Here is a 24186-nt window from a genome sequence, read left to right as displayed (position 1 = left end):
AACAGAGGCAGAAGGAAAATTATTACATCTCCTTACTGCCTACAGCCCATTGACACGTCCATGAAACAGGCAAAGTGACCTTCCTCCAGGGCCTCAGCTGCCTCGATGTTGATACTCTGCTAAGGGCAACAGGCAATCTTAGTCTGACCCCCAGGACCCTGTGAATCTACTTTAACTTATATACTTTCCTTTAGACAATTCCTTTATCTCTAAATCCCCCAAGATGCATGTTGGTGATCATCCAACAAGCATACAACCCATTGATACACATCTGAAGGGTCTCATGATTGAGTTTTTTAAAAAGATTTTATTTATTTATTCATGAGAGACACAGAGAGAGAGGCAGAGGGAGAAGCAGGCTCCATGCAGAGAGCCTGATGTGGGACTTGATCCAGGGACTCCAGGATCATCCTGTGAGCTGAAGGCAGGCACTTAACCGCTGAGCCACCCAGGTGTCCCTCATGATTGAGTTTTTACTAAACAATAATAAATGACCTTTCCCAACAATAGCTAGCCCCCTTAAGATCCTGGAAATCTTGCTTCCAAAATTCCTTAGAGACTCATGCTTTCCCTTGCCCCCTTCCAACTTGAGGGTATGTAATGGGCTACCCCTCATGACCCCATGGCAGCTCTCTCTGCCCTAGGTCCTGTTCCTGAGCTTTAATAAAACCACCTTTTGGCACTAAAGACATTTCAGGAATTATTTCTGGGCCGTTGGCTCCAAACCCTGACATCTTTCATACATCAGGTTGAGGCCTGAAGTGCAGGTGGCTCAGGCGGCTTGCAGAGTGTCCCTGGTGAGCACGGGAGCCCCAAGCCACTCGCCATCAGGTACCCGAACGGCTCCCTCCCACCTCTCTCCCTTGTCTGGCTCCCATCCACCTTCCCACATATGGGCAGGAGACAGCTGCCCACAGCAGTTAAGCATCTTTCCTAAATTCAAACAATGGCAACAACTAGTGGAGCTTCTAGAGCAGCCACCGTGCACTCAGCCGGCAAGGGGCATCCTCAGGGAGAGGGAGTCGTCGGGTACCCACCAGGCTGGGACCAAAATGGGGGTGCAGCCTTCACCCCGAGGAAGCTCGCCACCCAGTGAAGACAGACCATCGCACCAGCAGCAGTGAGAATGTCAGAATGTGGCCAGTATGGAAAAAGCAGGGTGGACAGATCACGGAGGTTGGCCTGGGAGATGGAGTGATGCCCATCAGGAAGGGACAGGAGACAGGGAAATACAGTAGGAATCGAAGGCTTCAACCAGCTGGTGAACGGAAGGAAGCTTGAATCCAAAGGGTGGAGGGAAGGCTCAGGGGTGATCAAACGGCAACCATAGAGCCCCGAAACAAGATGGGATGGGGGACACCCAGGGATGAATGGAGACAAACAGCTCAGAGAAATTCTGGGAACCAACGCATCTTGAAGTTCTGCTTCTGCGATGGGCATGATCCTGCCTGCAGGGCTCCCCAGGGCACCCTCCCGGCTCCCCAGGGCACCCTCCCTGGGGACCATCTTCCCCGAGCCCAGACATTTCAACCCCGTTCACTCATCCTGTTCTTGTTCTGGCTGTTCCGTCTTTGCCCACTTTATGCCCTTTGGATCCAGAGCCCCTGAAATCCACAGGGCTGCCCATTTTCATTTGCAAAACCTCTCACGGCAGCATTACAGCTTTGGCGATATGTCGAAAGCAAAAGAGTATCTACGTTTAGCACAAAAGGTCAAAAAGAAGCCTCTGAGTAGGAAAATATGTGTGCGTAAACCTGTGACTCCTTTAAATGTGAAGATAAATTTAAGCACTCTTTGGTGTCAACAGCTCCAACCTCATAAATTAGAAACAACTACAGTAAGTGCATCCGACACCATCTAAGCCAGCCTTTTTTTTTTTTTTTTTTTGGTCTAATTATAAAGCATGGGGCTGAAATCATTTGCATTGATTTATCCAATTTCCTATTGTCAAGTGCTCTGTCTATCCTTGATGTGATTATGTTAATGTGCTAATTAAGTTTGATGTCCTTTGTTGTACATTCTGCTTTGAGCAAAATAAGAAAGTAGTACTGGAAGTATGTTTTCCACCAATGTGTTCTGGGATGAAGAGGGCAAATGCCTCATGAGAGCAGGGAATGTTATTCCGTGGGTTGAGATGCTTAGATACAATTTAATTTGAGCAACTGAACATATTTGTGAGGCATAAGGAGCAGATAAAGGCGCACCTGCGTTGGGCGGTGCGCCGGGCCGTCACCCAGGGGCCAGCCACGGCGGCCGTGCCTGCTTGTGGCTCCGGTGTTTGGGGGTCACACTGTGGGAGGAAGAGCTCGTGTCCTCTGCTCATGTTTCTCCCAACCCCTCACTTAACTTGAAGTTATATCCTTTTCTATTTCTCCCTGGACCCACGCACACAATTTCATCATCTTGCATATTACTCTTGCTTTTGCGTTCATTCGGAAACTCCAGAAGGGCTGAGGCCCAGACTTGGTCTGAGATAATTGGCATTTCTTCAAGGAGACAGGAAGAATCCATTATTTAGATTTGCAAACGGCCCCTTGGGAGCAGAAAGGGCCTGGGAGTGCTGGTTCCCCAGTCCCCAGATCACGGTGATGGGGCTGAGGGAGCTGCCTCCCCGTGTCCTGCGCCAGCACTCTGCACTGGGGCGCTCCCACGGCAGATGGGCTTGCTACCATCACATCAAAAATGGAGCTTTGAAAAGCATGATGCACACTGGCTAAGAGCTGGCGTGTGGAGCCAGACAGGCCTGAATTAAGATCTTGGCTCCATCTCTTACTTGCTTTGAAGGCCCTTTAAGTGCCCTGAACCTTCAGTTCCTCATCCAGGCAATGGGAATGAAACTGTATTTCATAGACACCATCAATTGTGAAGTACATCACTGACTTACACACACAGCACTGATATACTTTCTGAGTCTGTAAATTCTGATTTCAGATATCATTCTTTTAAAAAAATTCCGGTATAGTTAATACACAGTGTTGTATTAGTTTCAGGTGTCCAATATAGTGACTCAACATTTCCATACATCCCCTGGTGCCCATCACAACAGGTGCCTCCTTCATCCCCATCACCTGTTTCCCCCATCCCCCACCCACCTGCCTTCTGGTGACCAGCAGTGTGTTTTCTAGAGTAAGAGTCTGTTTCTTGGTTTGTCCCTTTTTCTATTTATTTGTTTGCTTTGTTTCTTAAATTCCACATATGAATGAAATCATATAGTGTTTGACTTTCTCTGATTGACTTATTTCACTTAGCATAATACACTCTAGCTCCATTCATGTCATTGCAAATGATAAGATGTCAATCTTTTTTATGGCTGAGTAATATTCCATTGCATATACACCACATGTTCTTTATCCATTCGTCAGTCCATGGACACTTGGATTGCTTCCATAATTTGGCTATTATAGACAATGCTGCTATAAACATAGAGGGGGAGGGGACGCCTGGGTGGCTCAGCAGTTATGTGTCTGCCTTTGGCTCAGGGCATGATCCTGGAGTCCTGGGACTGAGTTCCACATCCGGCTTCCTACAGGGAGCCTGCTTCTCCCTCTGCCTATGTCTCTTCCTCTCTCTGTGTCTCTCATGAATAAATAAATAAATCTTAAAAAAAATAAACATAGAGGGAGAGGTTGTATGTGTTATGTGGGCACTCATGGGGCATAGAGGGACTTTCTGCACTTGTGCTTAATTTTTCTGTGGCCTTTAAACTGTTCTAAAAAATAAAGTCAACTAAAGAGAAAGGCAGAAACATTTCTAGGTTAAAGGAGGCCACAGAGACATGATGATATGTTATTCTGGATTGGGCCCTGGGAACCAGAATTCCTTTTTTCTCTAAAGAACATTTTGGGATAACTGGGAAAAATGAACAATATTTGTAGCTTAAGAAATTTATTGCATATTGATCATTTCTTTTTTTGATAATTTCTTTACTGTAATAACAATAATGTGGTTATGTAAGAGCGAGCCCTTGTTCTTAGGAAATGCACATTGAAAGGGCTGTCATGTCTCCAATTATTTTCAAACGTTCAGAAAAAGATAATATGAAGAGATATGGAAAGAAAGCAATAAAGCATTGCAAAATGTTAACACGGGGTGAAATGTATATGATCATTCTTGCTACTATTTTTACAACTTTACTCTGAGTCTGAAATTACTTTGAAATAAAAGAGTACAAAAAATTGGGGAAATAAACTACTTCAAATGAACTAAAAAGGACATAAGGAGTATTAAACTCATTTTGAAGCAGTTGTACAGCCTAGGTCCCCTGTCACTGCGTCACTATATCCGTAGCTTGTCCACTGTGACCTGAAGGTCTCTCACTCTGTAGCCAATGGTACAAACACAAAGTCCAATCCCAAACCTCAGGAAACACATATTGGCACTTTAGAGAAGTTAGGTCAGGTCTCTTCTGATGTCACTAGAGCATCCAGCACAGTTGGGGTCCCATCTGCACAACTGAGACCACCAGCAGGACAAAGGATAATACAGTCATCATGTGACCAGCTCCCAGGGGTCAGCCCACAGGTCCAGCCCCTGGAGTGAGTCACCTGGCCCCAGGGTGCGGAGAGCCATCTGACCTTCTGACACCTGCTTACTTGCTCTTTCCACAGCTTACAGCTTCCTAAATCTTATTTCAAAGTACTTCAAGAAGTTAAGCAGGGAAGTTACATTTCAAGTTTGTATGTTAAGTTAGATAGCATCTATCAGTAGGACTGGCTTTTTTTGTGTGTTAAATAATACTTGGAGATTGAGTGAGTAAAAACTTTGGAGTCAGACCCATCTGGGTTCGTATATTTAGCTCTATAGCACATTAGGTCTGTGACCTTGGAAAAGTCACTCAACCTCTCTCAATATCAGTCACCAGATTTATAAAATGAGAATGAGAATAAGTGAATTAAAGAATTACAAAAGGTGGGACGCCTGGGTCGCTCAGTTGGTTTAGCAGCTGACTTTTGATTTCAGATCAGGTCCTGACCTCAGGGTTGTGGGATTAAACTCCAAGGTGGGCTCTGTGCTCAGCACAGAATCTGCTTGTCTTTCACCCTCTGCTCCTCCCCGCCAGCTCATGCTCTCTGTCATAAATAAATAAATAAATAAATAAATAAATAAATAAATAAATAAATAAAATTACAAAGGGATAAATAAAATATATACAAAAATAACTGAATCTTTTAGGTACTTTATATAGATACAGTATAGGTAAAGATACAAGCCTACATATTCATGTAAATACAAATACGATAGAGTTGTTATTCAGATTGTACTGATTAAAATTGGAAACCAGCAAGACCAAGATGCCTTTCAGGGCAGCCAGGAGATTCTCAACATCAGTTTGGGCATGACCATCATCCATGGTCTGGAACATTTGTTTTGTTTTGAACTCAAGCACACTTATCAGATTTTGAGGGACAGACTGGACTGACCAAATGCCAATTTATGTTTAATAGGGAACAAAAATAGAAAGTACACCAGGGTGCTCCTGTGGGCTGAGTAGCTCATTGCCTTCTTACAGCAAACCTGCCTGGCACCCTAAGGAGGGCTTCCAAGTAAGATGTGGGGTGTGTGAGTGTGTGGGGGGGTGGTGCACGGGCCAGATGCAGAGTGATGGAGATGAGACAGGTGGCCTTGTGGCTGGTATCACTGAGTCACGACAGCCAAGTGCATCCCTCTCCTCCTTCTCCTTCTTCTCTTCTTGCTCCTTTTCCTCCTCCTTCTTCTTCAAATATATATTTCTCTTTAGTAGGTCTCACATTCTCTATTCCTGTTCTTTTTGCTTGTGAAAAGAAAGAGCTTTTGAGTCAACACCTGCCTTAGACAATTTTATATTTCATGTTGGCTTCCTACCTCTGAGTTTAGCCCTGATCTCAGCCTCAACCCAGGATCTGGACTTGAATTTTCTGCTGCTCAGAAACAACCATGCCAATCCAGCAAAGGGCTCTTCTCCATGTCCACTGAGAAAGTAACAAGGGAATCTCCCAATGAGGAATATGCCTGTCCCCAGAAAAAAGAGGAAGTGAGGGTTTCAGGACACCTTATATCAGTAGTGTCTAGTATGTGTCATTACCAGGCAGGATGCTCACATCCTGGGGCTCGCTCACTGTCTGACCAAGTCCTCGTGAGGTTGAGGTGTGCAAACAAAGTGCCAGGGGTCTGTACAGGGCAAAGGCAGATGGTTCTCACAGCAAATATTGGGATGATTATTACTTTTAATATTATTACTTTTCCCTTCAAGGATAATAAAACCAAAGATGATTTTGTAGACAAATGTTCTTTTTAAATCACAATTTTAGAAGCTTGAGAGATGAAATAAAGTCCACGTGAAGATCTGCACTTTCTCCTATGCATGTTCTTGCTCATTTCCCCTCAACAATGCAGTTGTTATAGTTTTACCAGACAGTGGCAGGGGATGAGGAGACCCAGCCCCACCCTGGCAACCACCCCCACCATCCTACATGAATTTCCTTTTATAATAGGGAATTTGCTTTAAAATCCTATGCAAGATGGAGAAACTCACACATAGGGAAACATCCTGCTACTAGTCTCACTGCTGTCTTGCTGAGGCCGCAAAGAGAGGAACCTATAGACTTGTAGGTCAGGAAGGGAATTCAGGTGCCACCTTCAGTCCTCGAGGGGAGCTGATGACCTAAATCAGGGGCATAAGGAGGGATTTCTCCTCTTTCTGGGTGCTGGAAGAAATCATAGCTCTGGACTTTAGGAAGTAGAGGAGGCTGGAGCACTTGGGTGAGGGGTGAGTGCATGGAGGCAGGCAGCCAGTGGCACCAACATAACCCCGTTCTTTGGTTTGGCTTGGTGCTTAGTTGATAGCAAGTGGGTTTTCAGTGCAAGTGGCAGATGAGTTAGCAGCACATAGAATGGCCAGTTCTGGGGTAGTCAGCACCTGGGCCAGGGGCTGGAGATACTTCTGGGTTCCAGCCCTCCTCGCAGGGGTTAAGGAAAAACAGGAACTGCCCTTGGTAGTAGAGGAGGCAGAGACCTACCCCATGGCAGCCCTTCTGTTGGCAACAGTGCCTAGCAGAGCAGAAGTATAACAGGGGCCCCAGAAGAGACAGGTGCCAACCAGGAGACAGTCCTGGAGCAGATGCTATGAGAAGGTGGCCAATTGGAGTGATGAGGCCCCAAGATAGACCTGTGGGAAATTCAGATTTCTTAAGAACCCCCAGGAGATGCCTGGCTGGGGGGAGGAGGGGGACTTGTGAAGGCTAGACCCCCTGCTAATGGGGAAAGTGGGTGTTCATGTCATCCTTTGGGACACAACAATAGAGCAACAGTGATTGACCTGCCTTCCCTACAGCCAATACCTCCCCACCTCGCTCAGGATGCTAACACGGTCCAGAGCAGGTGCATCTCTAACCTTCAGTCTCCTGATGGATACAGCAAGCAGGGGCAATGGAAAAGTTTCTAAGGTTTACCTCTAATCTGTGTACGAGATGTTTTTTTTTAAAGTTCAATTCGAAAACTGTGTTTAAAATAGGTAGATCTTCAGAAGACCAAAATCTAAAGAGAAGAAGAAGAAGAAGAAGAAGAAGAAGAAGAAGAAGAAGAAGAAGAAGAAGTTCTGAAGAAGAAGAAGAAGAAGAAGAAGAAGAAGAAGAAGAAGAAGAAGAAGACCAAAATCTAACCCTTCAATGAGTTAGACCCCGTGTGCTCAAAATAAATGCTCGTAAACAGAAATGTGCTTATTTCCTTCTATCACTGTGACCTACAGGGAGGGAGTCACTGTCACTTGTCCTCTATTTGTGGTAATATGCATGCTAATGAGTGAGCAGTCGCAGACCAGTTGGCTGGATAATGAACTTGGTCTGGGCGTGTTGTGTCAGAGTAACCAGTGTGGATGCCAACGGAATGTTGAATATTACTTGGAGAGAGAGAGATTAATCATTAACCAACCCCATTAATTCACTTGGCATTTTTAAGCAATAACGACCTCTTTATAAATAACATAAGCTCAAAGGCGCCTCTTTAGAATTACCCGCTAAAACGGTCAGAGAATCTTATTATGCTGGGGGAAAAAATTGTCATTTGTGAGGGTGGTTTCCAAAATGGATTAATACCAACAGGAAAGTGGCTACCTATTAAAATCGGAATAAATTCACACATGTGGCATTTCATCACTAAGGAGGCCAAATCAAAAACGCCCGAGCCTGTGGAATCATGATGTTAAAGCGACTGGAAAGTTTGAAAGAGCTGATCGTGGGGCAGCGGGTTACAATTGTTGCTGGGAATGGAGCTGCTGAGCTCCTTCTCATGCACTTGGGAAGCACGAGGACTCACTGAGTAGAGCACCGAGCTCGGAGTATCCTTGTCATACTCATTTTCCTCTTGTTCTCCGAGAGTAACCAATGTAGCTTTGAATATAATATGATCAGAATTATAGCAGGAAAAAAATAATAAAAGCCCAGCCAAGAGGAGTTGTAAGAGAAGTCCTGGGAACGTGTTAGCTGCCGCAGAGGGAAACACGCTCAGCAGCATTCACTGTACATCCTGCTGCGGAGGACAGAACAGGAGGCGTGCTGGGTTATATGAGCACTGTCGTCTGATAAGACAGTCAACCACTCACTCCATCTTACTAGAAGATCTCCTGTGGCTCAGGATACGAGCTAGGTGCCAGGGGAGAAACAAAGATATGAAGGCAGAAGCTCACAGCTAAATGAAAGAAGCATAGAGAGGATGGGAATCCCAGCACAGTGGGGTATGTGCCAGAAGAGGGGAGAGCTGGGACACGGAACCCCTTCACCGAGAAAGCCACATAATCTCCACTGGAGGAGAGGGGAAAGGAGGTATCACGGTGTGCAATGGATGTCAGAAGCAACAAGGAGCTGGAGTCTATCAGAGCACGATTGTTGGTGGGGAGGGTAGGGATCAATAGGTGGATACATGGAGGTCCTTTCCAAAGACTCTACCCTTGGACTAATTCATAGATGTTTATTTTTCTTTATTATTATTTTTTTATTTGAAACATTTATTTTTAGAGATGTCACCTTTGGAATTTAAAATAAGCAGGAAAAAAATAAAGCAGTGTATTAAAGAAATGTTTAACTTCTGAAAGAAATTGAGGAAGACACAAAGAGATGGAAAAATATTCCATGCTCATGGATTGGCAGAATTAATATTGTAAAAATGTCAATGTTACCCAGGGCAATTTACACGTTTAATGCAATCCCTATCAAAATACCATGGACTTTCTTCAGAGAGTTAGAACAAATTATTTTAAGATTTGTGTGGAATCAGAAAAGACCCCAAATAGCCAGGGGAATTTTAAAAAAGAAAACCATAGCTGGGGGCATCACAATGCCAGATTTCAGGTTGTACTACAAAGCTGTGGTCATCAAGACAGTGTGGTACTGGCACAAAAAGAGACACATAGATCAATGGAACAGAATAGAGAACCCAGAAGTGGACCCTGAAATGTACGGTCATCTAATATTCGATAAAGGAGGAAAGACTATCCATTGGAAGAAAGACAGTCTCTTCAATAAATGGTGCTGGGAAAATTGGACATCCACATGCAGAAGAATGAAACTGGACCACTCTCTTTCACCATACACAAAGATAAACTCAAAATGGATGAGAGATCTAAATGTGAGACAAGAGTCCATCAAAATCCTAGAAGAGAACACAGGCAACACCCTTTTTGAACTCGGCCACAGTAACTTCTTGCAAGATACATCCACAAAGGCAAAAGAAACAAAAGCAAAAATGAACTATTGGGACTTCATCAAGATAAGAAGCTTTTGCACAGCAAAGGATACAGTCAACAAAACTCAAAGACAACCTACAGAATGGGAGAAGATATTTGCAAATGACATATCAGATAAAGGGCTAGTTTCCAAAATCTATAAAGAACTTATTAAACTCAACACCAAAGAAACAAACAATCCAATCATGAAATGGGCAAAAGACATGAACAGAAATCTCACAGAGGAAGACATGGACATGGCCAACATGCACATGAGAAAATGCTCTGCATCACTTGCCATCAGGGAAATACAAATCAAAACCACAATGAGATACCACCTCACACCAGTGAGAATGGGGAAAATTAACAAGGCAGGAAACCACAAATGTTGGAGAGGATGCGGAGAAAAGGGAACCCTCTTACACTGTTGGTGGGAATGTGAACTGGTGCAGCCACTCTGGAAAACTGTGTGGAGGTTCCTCAAAGAGTTAAAAATAGACCTGCCCTACGACCCAGCAATTGCACTGTTGGGGATTTACCCCAAAGATTCAGATGCAATGAAACGTCGGGACACCTGCACCCCGATGTTTCTATCAGCAATGGCCACAATAGCCAAACTGTGGAAGGAGCCTCGGTGTCCATCGAAAGATGAATGGATAAAGAAGATGTGGTTTATGTATACAATGGAATATTCCTCAGCCATTAGAAACGACAAATACCCACCATTTGCTTCAACGTGGATGGAGCTGGAGGGTATTATGCTGAGTGAAATAAGTCAATCGGAGAAGGACAAACAGTGTATGTTCTCATTCATTTGGGGAATATGAATAATAGTGAAAGGGAATATAAAGGAAGGGAAAAGAAATGTTGGGAAATATCAGGAAGGGAGACAGAACATAAAGACTCCTAACTCGGGGAAACGAACTAGGGGTGGTGGAAGGGGAGGAGGGCGGGTGTTGGAGGGGAATGGGTGACGGGCACTGAGGTGGACACTTGACGGGATGAGCACTGGGTGTTTTACTGTATGTTGGTAAATTGAACACCAATAAAAATTAATTAAAAAAAATAAAGAAATGTTTAATACAGGCAGTTTCTTAAAACTTAGTGGAATTTTTTTTAATTAAAAAAACGTTTTAATAATTTCAAAAATAATTTTGCCAGGAGTGGGCAAGGATAGAGGGAGCTGAATTATTTCAGTGTCTGATTAGCGCTCTCTGTCTAGTCCAGTCAGGTAAGTAAAGGTTTGTAAGGGAAATCACCTTTTAAGAAATCAAGGTGATGAAAATAACATTAGCCTGGGACCATACCATCTAAGAAAAAGAATAAGAACCAAGATATATACTCAAATTATACTCATGAAATCCTATCCCTAGTAATAGAAATACCCAGTATCTGCAATATAAAAAGAATTCTTTCCATTTAACACCTAACATGAGACAGGCACTGGGCTAAGTGCTTTACAAACATGATTTCTAATTCTAAAAACCATTCTTAGGTAGATGGTTAAAGCTGTTTTTGGAAGCAGAAGAAAAAAAAATAAGCTTATCAAAGTTTAATGATGCCTCCAAAGTCATACAGCTGATAAGTGTCAGAACTGGGGTTTGAATCCAAGGTTTTCTTGTATACCACACAGCATCTACTATATAGAAAATTAGCGGAAAAAAATCAATATTATTTTATCTAAATTTCATTTGTAAAATCTCACATGTGACCTACCATTCTAATACGGTGATATCTAACTTTCATGGTATTAAAAAATAATGAAGAAAATCTATTGTGTCTTATCATGAGTTTGGAAAATAGTGTTATCACAGATAACAAAAAGCTAGCTATTCTTGTCCTCAGTTCGAATGACTTAGAACCTGTTACTCAAAACAAGAAGCCCTCCGATTCAAATATAAAACACAGTATTCTTTTTAGTCACAAACACAAAGATCTGAAACACCATTTTTGAGCCATTTCCGCATAAGAATCCAACCTGCATTTGTCTGTAATAGTGAGAATATTAAACTAAGAAGTCCCTGAAGAAGTCACAGTGTTGACAAAATTCAACATGACGATGGAGCCTACACAGACACAGGAAACAAAGCCAGGCCCTTCCACACAGCCATAAGTCCTCGCGATGATTTCGTTTTAAGTCAATGTCTCTTCATTGGCACATATTCCCCAATGTCTGCTTGATGAAATGCCACAGTTGCCATGGGGTCTACTTTACTGCAGTCTTGTGTAGACTTTGCTGCCACCCCAAAACCCAAAGGGACGTCTGCCATGGAGTATACCACCACTCCCTGGTACTGACAAGTATTTTCAGTGATTCGACTCAGTCCAGATTTCAACACATGGTTCCCATACAGGAAAAACTGCTCTGCTCCAGGCTTTATCCACATTTTATCCTTGGCATAGGGTGCAAGGAATCCAGCGCTGTGACATGTAATCGGAATCTGTGACTCTTAGTGAATTTTCCAAAGCAGGTCCCCAGCGACACCAGCTTGTCCCCAGAGATGTTGGCGGCCAACTTTAGGATCTTCTCACTCACGTAGTACACCTGGTTGTTGTGCAGCCTGAAACAGTAGGTGCTGTCCAGCCTGTCGACCAGCGGCTAAAGATTCTCCCCGATGTATTTTACTATCTTCTCAAACATTACGTGAGTCTCTTCTTCAAAGGCCTCATTTTCCCGCTGGGTTACAGCACTGGATCCTTCTTTTTTCTTTCTTATAAACGTTTCTGACTTCTTACAAAATCAGTCTCTGCATTTATCTCAGATCATTTTTCCCCACGTTGTAGTGGCCATCTGTGGAAAGGGCCTTGTGTCCTTTTCTGGGGATAGCATCCCTGTTCTTTCAAGCCACAGGGTTCCACCAGGATGGTCATGGTCACCTGCCCCCTAGATGTGGTTGATCCAGGGGTGGGCATCTAAGCCATGGTGGCCCCAGCCTTCAACTTCATAATGGAGGAAGAGTTGGAGCTCCTCTCTGTTTGTGGGAACCAGAGATTGTGCTGACTCTACATGTCAGGAGCTAGGTCATTCCCACGTGGAGGATGTGGGAGTGGTAAGGAGAGAGAGAAAATATGCACAATGAGTCCTGGTGATGATCAGATGCACGGTTCCAGTTTTCCTGAAGTGTAACAACTGGTTACGTCTGGGTCATTCAACCTTTCTCTGGATTCTTCCATTGGCACCAGTTTGAGTTGGGGAGCTCTCATGTACAAAGCAGCAAGTCCTTACTGACAGACTCCACCGTTTTAACCTGAATGGAGTTCACTCATTTTCATTTATTCCTGTTTAATAATCAAATATTTGCAGCTGTGAATTTTTCTCTGGGGTTAGCTTTTGATGTACAGTCATCTTTACACTATTTTCCAAATTGTCACTTGCTATGGTTTTGAATTTCTCCTCCCCCTCCCCAAATTCACTCCATTTCATCCTTGGCTACTGAACCTAAGTCTTGGATAACAATCATAATATCAACAAATACATTTTGCCAACCACATGTGAGATCATGTTCTATACTTTTTAAAAGATTTTTAAAAGATTTTATTTATTTATCTCTGACTCAGAGAGAGAGAAAGAGCACAAGCAGGGGAGCAGCAGCAAAGAGAGAAGGAAAAGCAGACTCCCCGGTGAGCAGGGAGCCGGATGTGGGGCTCAATCCCAGGATCCCAGGATCATGACCTGAACCAAAGGCAGATGCTGAACCAACTGAACCACCCAGGTGCCCCTGTTCTAAGCATTTTACAAATGTTAGCTCACTGAGTTCTCACAAAACCCATATGGTGTAAGTACTGTTTTATCCCTATTTCATAGATGAGGAAACTGAGGCACAGAGAGTCTAAGCCACAGGGCAGGTAAGTGGAATGTTGGCACATGGGATGTCTGGCTTCCGAGGCCTTTCCCTGAGAGTACTGTAGAGTTTATTCTGCTCCGTGCAGTAGGAAAGATCACCGGGATGCCGCCACAACTGAGAAAGCCCAAAAACCTCACAAAGATGGTGGCAAGCACGTGCTGCCCCAGCGCCTGAAGAAGCCTGGGCTGTAAGACACTGGGCTCTTTTAGCCTGAGCGCAGCTCTCCCAGGACGGACATCTCTGGGGAGGAAGATCATGCCTGTCGAATTATGGTCCAATATCGTCTCTAAACCCACCAGATCCCAGCTGTGTGCTTTCCCCCTGGGGGCAGGGAGGACACGTTCTAGGTCAAGTGGACTCCGTGATGCTACAGTCTGGCTAAGAGTAAACCAGAAGCCTCAAATCGGCACGTGTCACACCAATCATTAGTTGTTGTGTATTCGATCTATCAAATGCTGGAAGAGCTTAGCTGAGGACTTCACTGCCCTGTGGATTTTTCTCCATTTCTTCTTGAATTTCTAGCATTCTTTTCACACCTTGCTACTTGTTTTTGATCCCTGAGAGTTCACAGATGGGGCATTTTCACCATAGATTTGTGTGTCTGTTATGTTCTGACTTTGGACCGTTCCTTTGTACTAGTGGCAGGGGCAGGAACCTACTCATCCCAGACTCCTTTGAACCAACTAAACTCTATTCTTGAGCACTGATGTCTTCTGGAGACGGTGGTCTCTGTCAGATGGAATGCACAGTCATCATGAGGTCCTTATCCTGCTGCCTCCCCTCCCAGGGTGGTGCCTGGGTGGTGGTGGAGGGCCTGGTGGGGAGCAGGGGCCCTAGGATTCTCGCTCACCTCTGTTCCGAGGGGCTCGGGTGCTCCCCTGGCTGGTGAACTTGAAGGCATCTTTAGGAGGCCTGGGGGATGGCTGTGATCTGCGGCCCTGGTGTGGAGCTTTGTTGAACCCTGCTCCCTGAGGCCTGTTCATCCCCCTCACCCAGGAGCCAGGAGCCCAGACTCAGTTTTTTCAGGTCCCCTCACCTGTGGGAAGGTAAGGGTCCCCAGCACAGCAGGTTGAGGAGGCCCCGCGGGGCAAGAGCAGCACATCTGCATCCCCCAATCCCTGCAGGACCATCCCGTGTGGTATCCCTCTCTGGGCTTCCAGGTGGAGGAAGGCCCTCTGCTGTTGGTTTTTCCATCAGCTTGTCTGAGGGCCTGAAGATGGAAGTCAGAATACATGCGGCTGACAGCTTGTTCCCTCCCCTTCTTCCTCTCCCTACTCTCCACAGGGCAGAATGAGGGTGCTGTCCCTTCCCATCTCTTTCTCTCTCTCTCTCTCTACCTCCCTCTCTGCCCGGTCCTCCCCTCTCTCGGGTGGGGGTCCTGCCATACGTCCCTTCTTCTCTGCCGGGCTATCATAGCAGGCTTGTGAAACCTCTCAAGTCTGTAAAGCACATACATCACCACGTTTGAGTCCATTGTCATTAGCATTCAACACAGAGGTTCTAAGTCACCTGCCATACAGGTGGGGAAACTGAGGCATGAGAGGCTTCACAAAGCTCCAGGGGCGTAGCAGGGTACATTTGGGACAGAGAACATCTGTGCCACACTCTCTGCTTCAAAGGCCACACTCTATCTCTGTAACCTGAGGGTCCCATTGGGCTCTGGGCTGAGTCCCTGCCTCTGAGAGTAAAGGGGAGACCTGCTGGTGGGGGGCTGCTTACACACAGGGCTTCTGGGTAGTCAGGGCCTGTGTAGGACTAACAACAGCCCCACAGGCCTTCTGCCCAGTAAAGAGCTAGAAGCTGAGAAGAACAGAGGGGTGAGGGAGGGAGAAAGGGACTGGGCAGAGTGGGGCGGGGAAGAAACACCTCTGTCTGCAGATCCGCAGCTCATCTACCTGCCCCTCCAGTCTTTTTCTGTCGAAGGCCCTGCTTTCATTCCCGGCCTCTTGCCATCTTGAAAGTGAAGAGAAGAGAAAAATCCGGGGTTGTCACACATCCTACAATGGGAGTCTTGTCTCTGGTGGCCGAACTCCCAGGGATATGACAAGAGGGGCCAGGTGACCGGGCACTTCCCCCGGGGAGTCACCAGCCCGGTGGCTGCCAGCCCAGGCCGTTTCTGGGAGCAGGACTCTCCATTCTGTGGGCCCAGCGCCTCTGCCTCCGTTCCTTTAAAAAAAAAAAAATGCAAATCTCAGCTTTCCATTCAGCAGCCTCCTTTGGAATTTAAAAGAGTTCTAGGTTGTTTAAAGGTTGAGCGGGATTCCTGAGCCTGTTAAGTGGTCACAGTCTACTAGCTCTCATAATTAGCACGAGACCACTGCATTGTGTAAACGCCACTCAGTATCCAGCAATGACTAACCGCTCCATTTCAGACTGTTTACTTAAGAGTGGGGGCTCTCCAGCACAATCGATGTTTCTGGGTATTTACCTATTTAATGAGAGAGGAGAGAGAGAGAGAGAGGGAGAGAGAGAGAGAGGGAGAGAGAGAGAGAGAGAGAGGACCTATTTCTCTACCTTTCACAACACCTCCCCCGAGTCATGAAATCTCAGCACTGTGGGTGATCCTATTCCAAGTCCTGCCAGGCTGCAGAGCTGTGTGACCTTGGGATCCTCTACCCCGGGGCCTGGGGCCTCCTTGGTTCCCTAATCTGCAAACTCTGGGGGCTGGACTCGGATGGGAAGGGCAAAAACCAACCACCTCAGAGGTTCAGGGACTCAGGGAGAAGGTGAAATTAAATTCACACATGTTCTTACCCACTGAAAACCACAGCACCACAGACTCGAAGCCGATGATGGAAGCATCCCAGCCTCTAGCATCTGGCCCCGTGCTACCCGTCTTTTATGGCAACGGACACACACAGAATGATTAAAGGTATCAGCAGAGTATCATTTAGAAAATGGGCAGGAGCGCTCAGTACAGCAAGAAAGTTAATCTTGTCGAGAAGAAATATGTAGGTCCATGTTAGATGTGTGTGTACGTGATGATACATTATGTTCAGCCCAGTTTTCTTTTTTTGGGGGGGTTGAACATTACAAATATATTTGCTTGCAGACAGTATCCAAGGAAGCCACATGTCAGGGCTGATAGAGAAACCCCAAGGAGAATGTGCTGACTTCCAAGGGGTGTGGAGAGTGGGAAGGTGCAGAGCTTGGGGGGGAGCGGGTGTGTGTGATACTGGCTCTCCCGTATGGAGATTGTCTGGTGGGGAGCAGGGCCAAAGAGGGAACATCTAGGATGGATTTTTAGCTTGTTTGATGTGGCGTGAACAAGGTGAACCTCCTCTTGCACTTTCCTTAAGAAATCTTCAGTCAAGTATATCTGTGTATCAAGTGCCTGTGGGTATTTGAGTGTGTTGCTTCTTGTATGCAGAAAAGAGGCTGGGTTCTCATTTGGCCGGATGTTGGGAGAATTGGGGACATTCTGCTTGATACAAGGATGCTGGGGGTGCCCAGCTGACACAGGGGTTGCTCCCTCTCATCATCTCCTAGAGCCTGGCCTGTTGTGGCGCCAAGTGCCCAAAGGCGTGAGTCTTCGCTTGAAAGGTCTTCTCCATCCACCTCTCCGCATCCAGCTCATTTCTTCAAAGCCTGCTTTTCATTTTCCCTCATCACTCCAGGGTCTCTCTGCCAGCTTTCATTCAGCAGCAACCCCTCCCCAGCGGGCAGCTGTGTGCGTCCTGAGTGCAAATATCTTCTTGGACACCTCTCGTCCCCAGCCCCAGGCCAGAAGCCCCGGCGGAGGGCAGAGCCCTAGTGGCCCTCTTCCATGGTGCAGCCCGCACCTGGCTGGCACACAGCACGCGTTCAATGTCTGCCCCGTCGATAACCAAATGGATATCATTAAGCGCCTATTAATCAGATCAATAGTGCAAGTACTCCCCAAAGACAATGCCTATTTGGAAATACTTCCTGAGCTCTGTTTTTCTACCCCCCGCCCCCCATGAACCCCCAATGCTGGACTGGGGGTTCAGGCAGGCCGGTATTTTTGCAGATAGCGTCTACGTTTGGACAAGAGGGGCCGTGTCACCCCTCTTGGCCGTCACCTGGGGTATGCAGCCCTTCCTCCACCCGGGCTTGCGCCTACCGCGCCGCCTCGGTGGGTTTTCTTCCTAAGAGCTATGGGCTTCTAGGGAGACAGAGGCCCCTCCGGGCCCCGCGCAGCCTTCCCCAGCGACCCGCTCGGAGACCCGCTCGGGGACCCGCTCGGCGCCCGCGGGCCCAGGGAGCCGCACTGGGCGCCTTTGTCCGCCGCGCCTCCGTGGGCCGCTTCGCTCCGCATCCTAATGGGCTGCCCCCGCCCCCCGCGCGCCCCCGCCCCGCCCCCCGCGCGCCCCCGCCCCGCCCCCCGCGCGCCCCCGCCCCGCCCCCCCCGCGCGCCCCGCCCCGCCCCCCGCCCCCCCACGCGCCCTCGCCCCGGGGGTCCCGCGGCCAGCAAGTCTCGCGGTGCTGCCGGCGGCGGGGAGCAGCGGCCCGCGCCCCCCGCCGCGCGACAAAGGCCGGCCCGGGAGGCGGGGGCGGGGGCGGGGCGGGGCGGCGGGAGCGGAGGCAGCGCCCGCCCGCGCCGGCCTTTGTGTGGCGGCGGCGGCGGCGCCTGGGCCCGCCCGCCCTCCGGGGCCCGGCTCCGCGCCGCCCTCCGCCCCGCCCGGCTCCCGGCGCCCGGCGCCCGGCTCCCGGCTCCCGGCAAGATGGCAGCCCCGGCGGCCGTCAACCCTCCGGGTGAGTAGCGGCCGCGCGCCCCGCCGCAGCCCCGCGCCCGCAGCCCCGGCCCGGCCCCCGCCCCCGCCCCCGCCCCACTCCGGGGCGGCCCCGGCGCGGCCCCGCGGCGGCAGAAGTTTGCAGCGCGGATTCAACAGGGTGGCCCGGGCGGGAACTCGGCTTCCCCCGCGCGCCCGGCCCGGCCCGGCCCTGCCCCCTCGGCGACCTCCCGGGCTGCGGCTGCGGGTGCGGCTGCGGGTGCGGGTCGGCCCCCTGCGCGTGGCGGGGACCGGGGTGGGGGCGAGCGGCCCCGAGGACGCCCCGAGGACGCCCCGAGGCCCCCGGCCCACTGCTCTCACGTCCTGGGTGTCGGGCCCGCCCCCCCCCCCCCCGCTCGCCCCGCCGCGGCCCTGGTGCCCCGGGGGGAGGCAGGACCCACCCCCGTCAGGACGGAGGGCGGGCGCCCAGCAAAGGAGGAAGAGTGCCCCGGACCCCGCACCCCGCACCCCGCACCCCGCAGCCAAGGAGCCCTCCGCGACCGCGGCCCGGGACCGCCCTCCCAGGGCCGCCCCGCCCAGGGCCGCCCTCGGGGCTGGGGCTGGGGCTGAGGGCGCAGGGCCAGGGCGCAGGGAGGCTGACTCCGCCGGGCAGGCCTCGGGGAGCACCGGCGGGGCGGGGGTCGTGCGCGGGCGCCGCGGGGTCGCAGACGTGGTGGGACCTGAGGGACGTCTAAGGAGTCCGGGTCTGGACCGGCTCCGCCGCGTGGAGGAGCCCTGGTGGTCACATGACACTGCTCTTCCGAAAGGTTGACCTGACAGCCTCGCCTAGAGGCACGGGAAGGAGCGGCGAGGCCTCGAGGCAGGGAGGCCGACGAGGCCGAGGCCGTGCTGGGGGACGGTGGTAAGACCTCCTGGCATTGGCTTGCAGCCGAGGAACGGCGCCTCGGGGCAGGTGGGGCCTGGGCTCGGCACTGCCCAGATGTGGACACACGGAGGTGGAGGGTCCCAGTAGTCCAAGGAAGGACTTTCCTTCAGAGAAACGAGGAGCCCTGGAAGAGCATGTCATGAATGTGTGGCCCAGGCCACTGAAGGGGAAGGTGGCGCACCTGAACACCGGCTCCAGGGTGCTTGCCCCGCGCACCCGCAGCTCCAGCCCGCTCCACTGCTTACAGGTCAACAGCAGATTGATGGGCGTAAATGCTTTAACGTTAAAAAAAAAAAAAAGCAAAGGCAATCAAACGAGGATATTTTAGTCCAATAGAGGTTTATGTTGGAAAGAGGAATGAAATCAAGGAGAGTCTTCACATAATATATACACACCCATATACCCTCATGGCACCGTTCAAAATGGTTTTTGTCCCTTACACTATTCCACCAGCTGTCTGAGACAAATATGGGGCAGCTTCCTGTGCCTTCGAAGGTGGGAGACTCACATGATGCAGGTGAGGGGTTGTTTTACTCTCTGGAAACACCTGGCTTGCTTGGCAGACCGGGTGTCTTCTGGTCTTATCTGCATTGGCAGACATGCCAGACATCCCGAGCACAGAGAGGTCTTCTCAAATGAAAAGTCTTACCTCTTCTCCGGTCCCCTGTGATGACACTCCGATCTGTGGGCCATGTGGTTCTTGTCCAGTATGAACATCTACCTTCTCCTTTGGGAGAGAAGATATAGTTTGAAGGGATACAGCAAAGCCCAAGAGAACACTTCAGATTTTTTTTTTTTTTTAAGATTTTATTTGTTCACGAGAGACACACAGAGAGAGGCAGAGACACGGCAGACGGAGAAGCAGGCTCCCTTCAGGGAGCTTGATGCAGGACTCAATCCCAGGACCCTGGGATCAAGACCTGAGCCAAAGGCAGATGTTTGGCCACTGAGCCACCCAGGTGCCCAAGACTTCAAATTTGATTGGCAAAGAGAGGCCAGGCACCCAAGCCTGTTGCCCAGAGTCCATCGATCCAGGGCAGGAGTCCTCCGATGCGTCTTTGAACACCTCCTCCTCCTCCTCCTGCATCACACCTCTCCCCAGATGTTGTTGCTTTGCAAAGAGTAAGAGCTTGGTAAACATAGGCAAATGCACTGGGAGGCACCGAAATTTATTTGTGCTGCTACTTCGTGCCCAGGGTACAAAGGCCACAGCCTGTCACCTCTGTACACCTGCCCACTTGTTCGTTTTCCTAGCTCATGGCTGCCTGCCAGCACACCCCTCAGCACACAGCACCCCTGCTCTGTGAGGCGTGGTGAGGGCAATCTGGGGTCCATGACACTGGACAAAGCTGAAGTCTTCACATTGTCTGGTAGTTCAGGCCATAGGAACTCCATTTAAACCTCTGATTTGCCTGTTCCAGAGCTCCTGATTGGCTTTTAGGTCCAGATTCTAGCAGCTTCTCCGAGGGAGGTATGCTCTCTGAGGAGAGAAAGCCTGGGCTCTCCACAATTCTCCTGGCTTCTGTCCGCAGTCTGGGTCTCCAGTGACACCTGACATTCCATACTTCCAGGCCCTACACCAGACGCCAATTTTCCCTATTCTCTCTGGCTGGGGATGACATATGTCCTCTACACTGGGGAATGGAGTCCTAGAAACTTCTGTTGCAAGTGTGCATTATTTGCTTCCCTTCCTATTTGGGTTATATTTAGGCATTTCTGATTCATATGGAATAGGGAAGGTTTGGATTAGTTTCACGCGTAGAGGGTTATCTGTAACTGAAATGGCACAGGGCACAAGGGGACTTCTTTTCCAATGCCATCACTCCACCTTAATCTTTTGTAGCTGAAGCATGAGGGACTCAGGTACAGTCAGACCAGAGAACATCAGGAATTAGACATTATCAGGACATTTCCTGCAGTGAGCATTTGCAAGGTAATTAATAAGGCATGCTTGCACATGTTAAAGGAGTGTTTCAGAGACTTAGAATTTCTTTCTTTCTTTCTTTCTTTCTTTCTTTCTTTCTTTCTTTCTTTCTTTCTTTCTTTCTTTCTTTTTTTTCTTTCTGAAATCAGGTACTAGACTTCTTTTCTCTCCGTGTTTCTGGTCTTTGACATTTTAGTTTGGAACTGATTACATGGTCCAAGAAGGTCCTCTGGGTAAACAGCTGTAGATGTAGGGACGTTTGGGTCAGTCCAACAGACACATTGAACACTTTTGATGTACCAAGCACTCTGCAGGGTTCAGGAGATTGTAAGGTCAGGAAGGATGCTCTTTGACCTCAGGGGGTTCTGAGGCTAACAGGGGAGGCATAAGGAGAATAACTTCATAACAGAAGGTACAAGGGAATACACATTGGACGGCTGTGCCTGCATCATGCCGGGAACCCAGAGAAAGCCTTGTGGGGAGCTAGCTTCTGAAACCTGGCCTTTAAAAGAGTATGTCCTACAGAGAATGTAGGGTCATTCTGGGCTGGTGTTATGTGGGCAGACTTGTGAAGACCTGGGGAGCCCTCCAGTGGCTGTCCTGTCAATGCTTTTGGGGATCCAGAGGGACACTGACAGTGGGATAGACTCAGAATCTGGGAGGGAGGCATGGGGTGCTTGTGGCCAGTGGCCCTGCCCTACGTAGAGATAGATGTCCCACCGAGCTGACCACGTAAGTCCCGAGTTCTTTACATACTGCGTTCCGTGGAACCCGCGAACGGGTCAATGCAAGACACGTCGCTGTTTTATCTCCTCCTGAGGAAGAAACTGCCAGTTCAACACTCTGACACACCATCAGTTATACGCTGTACAGGCATTTCAGGGATGTTTTGAAAACGTGTGTTTAGAATCAGTCTAGTACCATGCATTAGGCAAAAAGTCCATTTTGCTGCCAGACCATCCACATGTAAAACATACGGTTGTCTTCTCTCTCTCTCTTTTTTTTTTCAAATTTATTTAAATTCAGTTAGTTAACATAGAGTGTTGGTATTCTTTTGAGTAAAAAATCTTTATAAAGTTTACCATGTAGGCATGTGCTATGAGCCTAGTGATGAGCTGAGAGACTTTGGCTTCTGCCAAGTGAAAGGAATGATACCTAAAAAAGAGGTTTATTTCTTCCTCAGCCAATATTTACTAAGGAACTATTATGTGTCAGGTACCAAGAGCTGGGTTCCAGGTGATCAGATAAAACTATGAATAAAACCAGGACAGCCATTGCCACTGAGCTGCTTACAGCCCACGGGCACACATAGCCATAAAGAATCACACAAATAAGTTAGTTTTAAAATTGTTAATGGTAGGAAAAAATGAAGGCAATTTGAGGTTTGTCTCTTGGAGGATAAATCTTTTTTTTTTAAGTTTTTGTTAGCATTTGATTTTATAGCTTTCTCTTATAGATCACTCCATACAAAGCAAATGTGATATCGATCAGTTTAGAATCAAAGCTCTCTGATATGACAGTTCTTACAAAAAAAAAGTTAAAGGACATTATATCCTCGGATTTGTAGGCAGTCGTCGTTTAAAGAGTTTGGTTGATTCATCGAGATGTCCTGATATTTGCTTGTTATCTTGCACGAGCGTTGCAGGTATTCACTTTACACAAACATCATTACTGCTGCCTATTATGAGATGTTTTATAGGTGAGACAAGGTGGACATGGGGACCCATGGATCTTGGCTGAGGTGATGGATATCCTGGTTTAATGTTAAGGTAACAGGAGGTTCTGATAGGCAGTGTTTTATGATCAAGTTCCTACCACTCACTGTTTGCTGCAGAGATGGATATGTATACATTTGTAAAATAAAATAGATATTAATTAAGCAAAACAGATATGTAATATGTAATGAAATGCTTTACGAGATTATATTTCAGGTTTAGGTTAACTTTGTACAATTTATCTGATTTTCTTTTTTTAAAAGATTTTTATTTATTTGAGAGAGAGAGAAAGCATGAGCCAGGGGGAGGGGCAGAGGGAGAAGCAGGCTCCCCACTGAGCAGGGAGCTGGATGTGGGGCTCTATCCCAGGACCCTGGGATCATGACCTGAGCCGAAGGCAGATGCTTAACCCGCTCAGCCACCTATGTGCCCCTATATGACTTTATTTTTTGTTGCGGTTGAGTATAGTTGACATGCAGTGTTACATTAGTTTTAGGGGTACAACATAGTGATTCTGCAACACTATGCGTTATGCTGGGCTCATCACAAGTGCAGCTACCACCTGTCACCACACAGCACTATTATGATACCATTAGCTCTATGCCCTGTGCTCTACCTTTTATTCCTGTGACTTACTCATCCCATAACTGGAAGCCTGGACCTCCCATGCACCTTTACCCATTTTGCCCATCTCCTGACTCCCCTCCTTCCTGGCAACCATCAGTTTGGGTTCGCTGTATTTATGAATTTTTGTTTATTATTTTGTTTTTAGCTCTCATAAGTGAAATTATATAGTATTTGTCTTTCTCTGTCAGACTTATTTCACTGAGCATAATACCCTCTAGGTTCGTTCATGTTACAGTGACAAGATCTCATTCTTTTTTATCACCAATATTCCATTGTGTGTGTGTGTGTATATATATATATATATATATATATATATATATGTATATATGTATGTATGTATGTATCACATCTCTATTCATCTATTGATAGACACTTGGGTTGCTTTCTAGTCTTGGCTATTATAAATCATGCTGTAGTAAACACAGGGTTACATGTACCCTTTTGAATTAGTTTTTATTTTCTTTGGGTAAACACCCAGCAGAATTGCTGGATCATATGATAATTCTATTTTTCATTTTTTGAGGAACCTCCATACTATTTTCCAGAATGGCTGCAACAGTTTGCATTCCTGCCAACAGTGCACGAGAGTTTCTTTTTCTCCACATCCTCAGCAACACTTGTTTCTTGTGTTGTTGATTTTAACCATTATGGTTTCGACTTGCATTTCCCTGATACTGAGTGATGTGGAGCATCTTTCATGTGTCTGTTGGCCGTCTGGATGTCTTCTTTGGAGAAGTGTCTATTTGCAAATATCTTCTCCCA

General features: G+C 47.8%; 1 protein-coding gene and 1 pseudogene across 3 annotated transcripts in view; one reads left to right on the top strand and one right to left on the bottom strand.

Moving 5' to 3' along the window:
* Positions 1 to 11686: 11686 nt before the first annotated feature.
* On the bottom strand, positions 11687 to 14669 carry LOC121488853 (annotated as a pseudogene).
* A 1717-nt stretch (positions 14670 to 16386) lies between these two features.
* The window catches only part of ARNT2 (aryl hydrocarbon receptor nuclear translocator 2), a 157317-nt gene continuing 149517 nt past the window's right edge, over positions 16387 to 24186 (top strand). For 2 of the 3 annotated variants that reach the window (XM_041752487.1, XM_041752490.1), the window contains exon 1: positions 18192 to 18255. In XM_041752487.1, coding sequence (XP_041608421.1) covers positions 18225 to 18255 — 31 coding nt within the window. In that variant the 5' untranslated portion in view covers positions 18192 to 18224. Of the gene's footprint in view, positions 16412 to 18191; positions 18256 to 24186 lie in introns of those variants that run through there. The other variant, XM_041752488.1, reaches the window with a different exon arrangement.

The sequence above is a fragment of the Vulpes lagopus genome, chromosome 4, assembly GCF_018345385.1.
Source record: "Vulpes lagopus strain Blue_001 chromosome 4, ASM1834538v1, whole genome shotgun sequence".
Taxonomy (NCBI): Eukaryota; Metazoa; Chordata; class Mammalia; order Carnivora; family Canidae; genus Vulpes; species Vulpes lagopus.
This window is presented reverse-complemented; position numbering and strand designations above follow the sequence as displayed.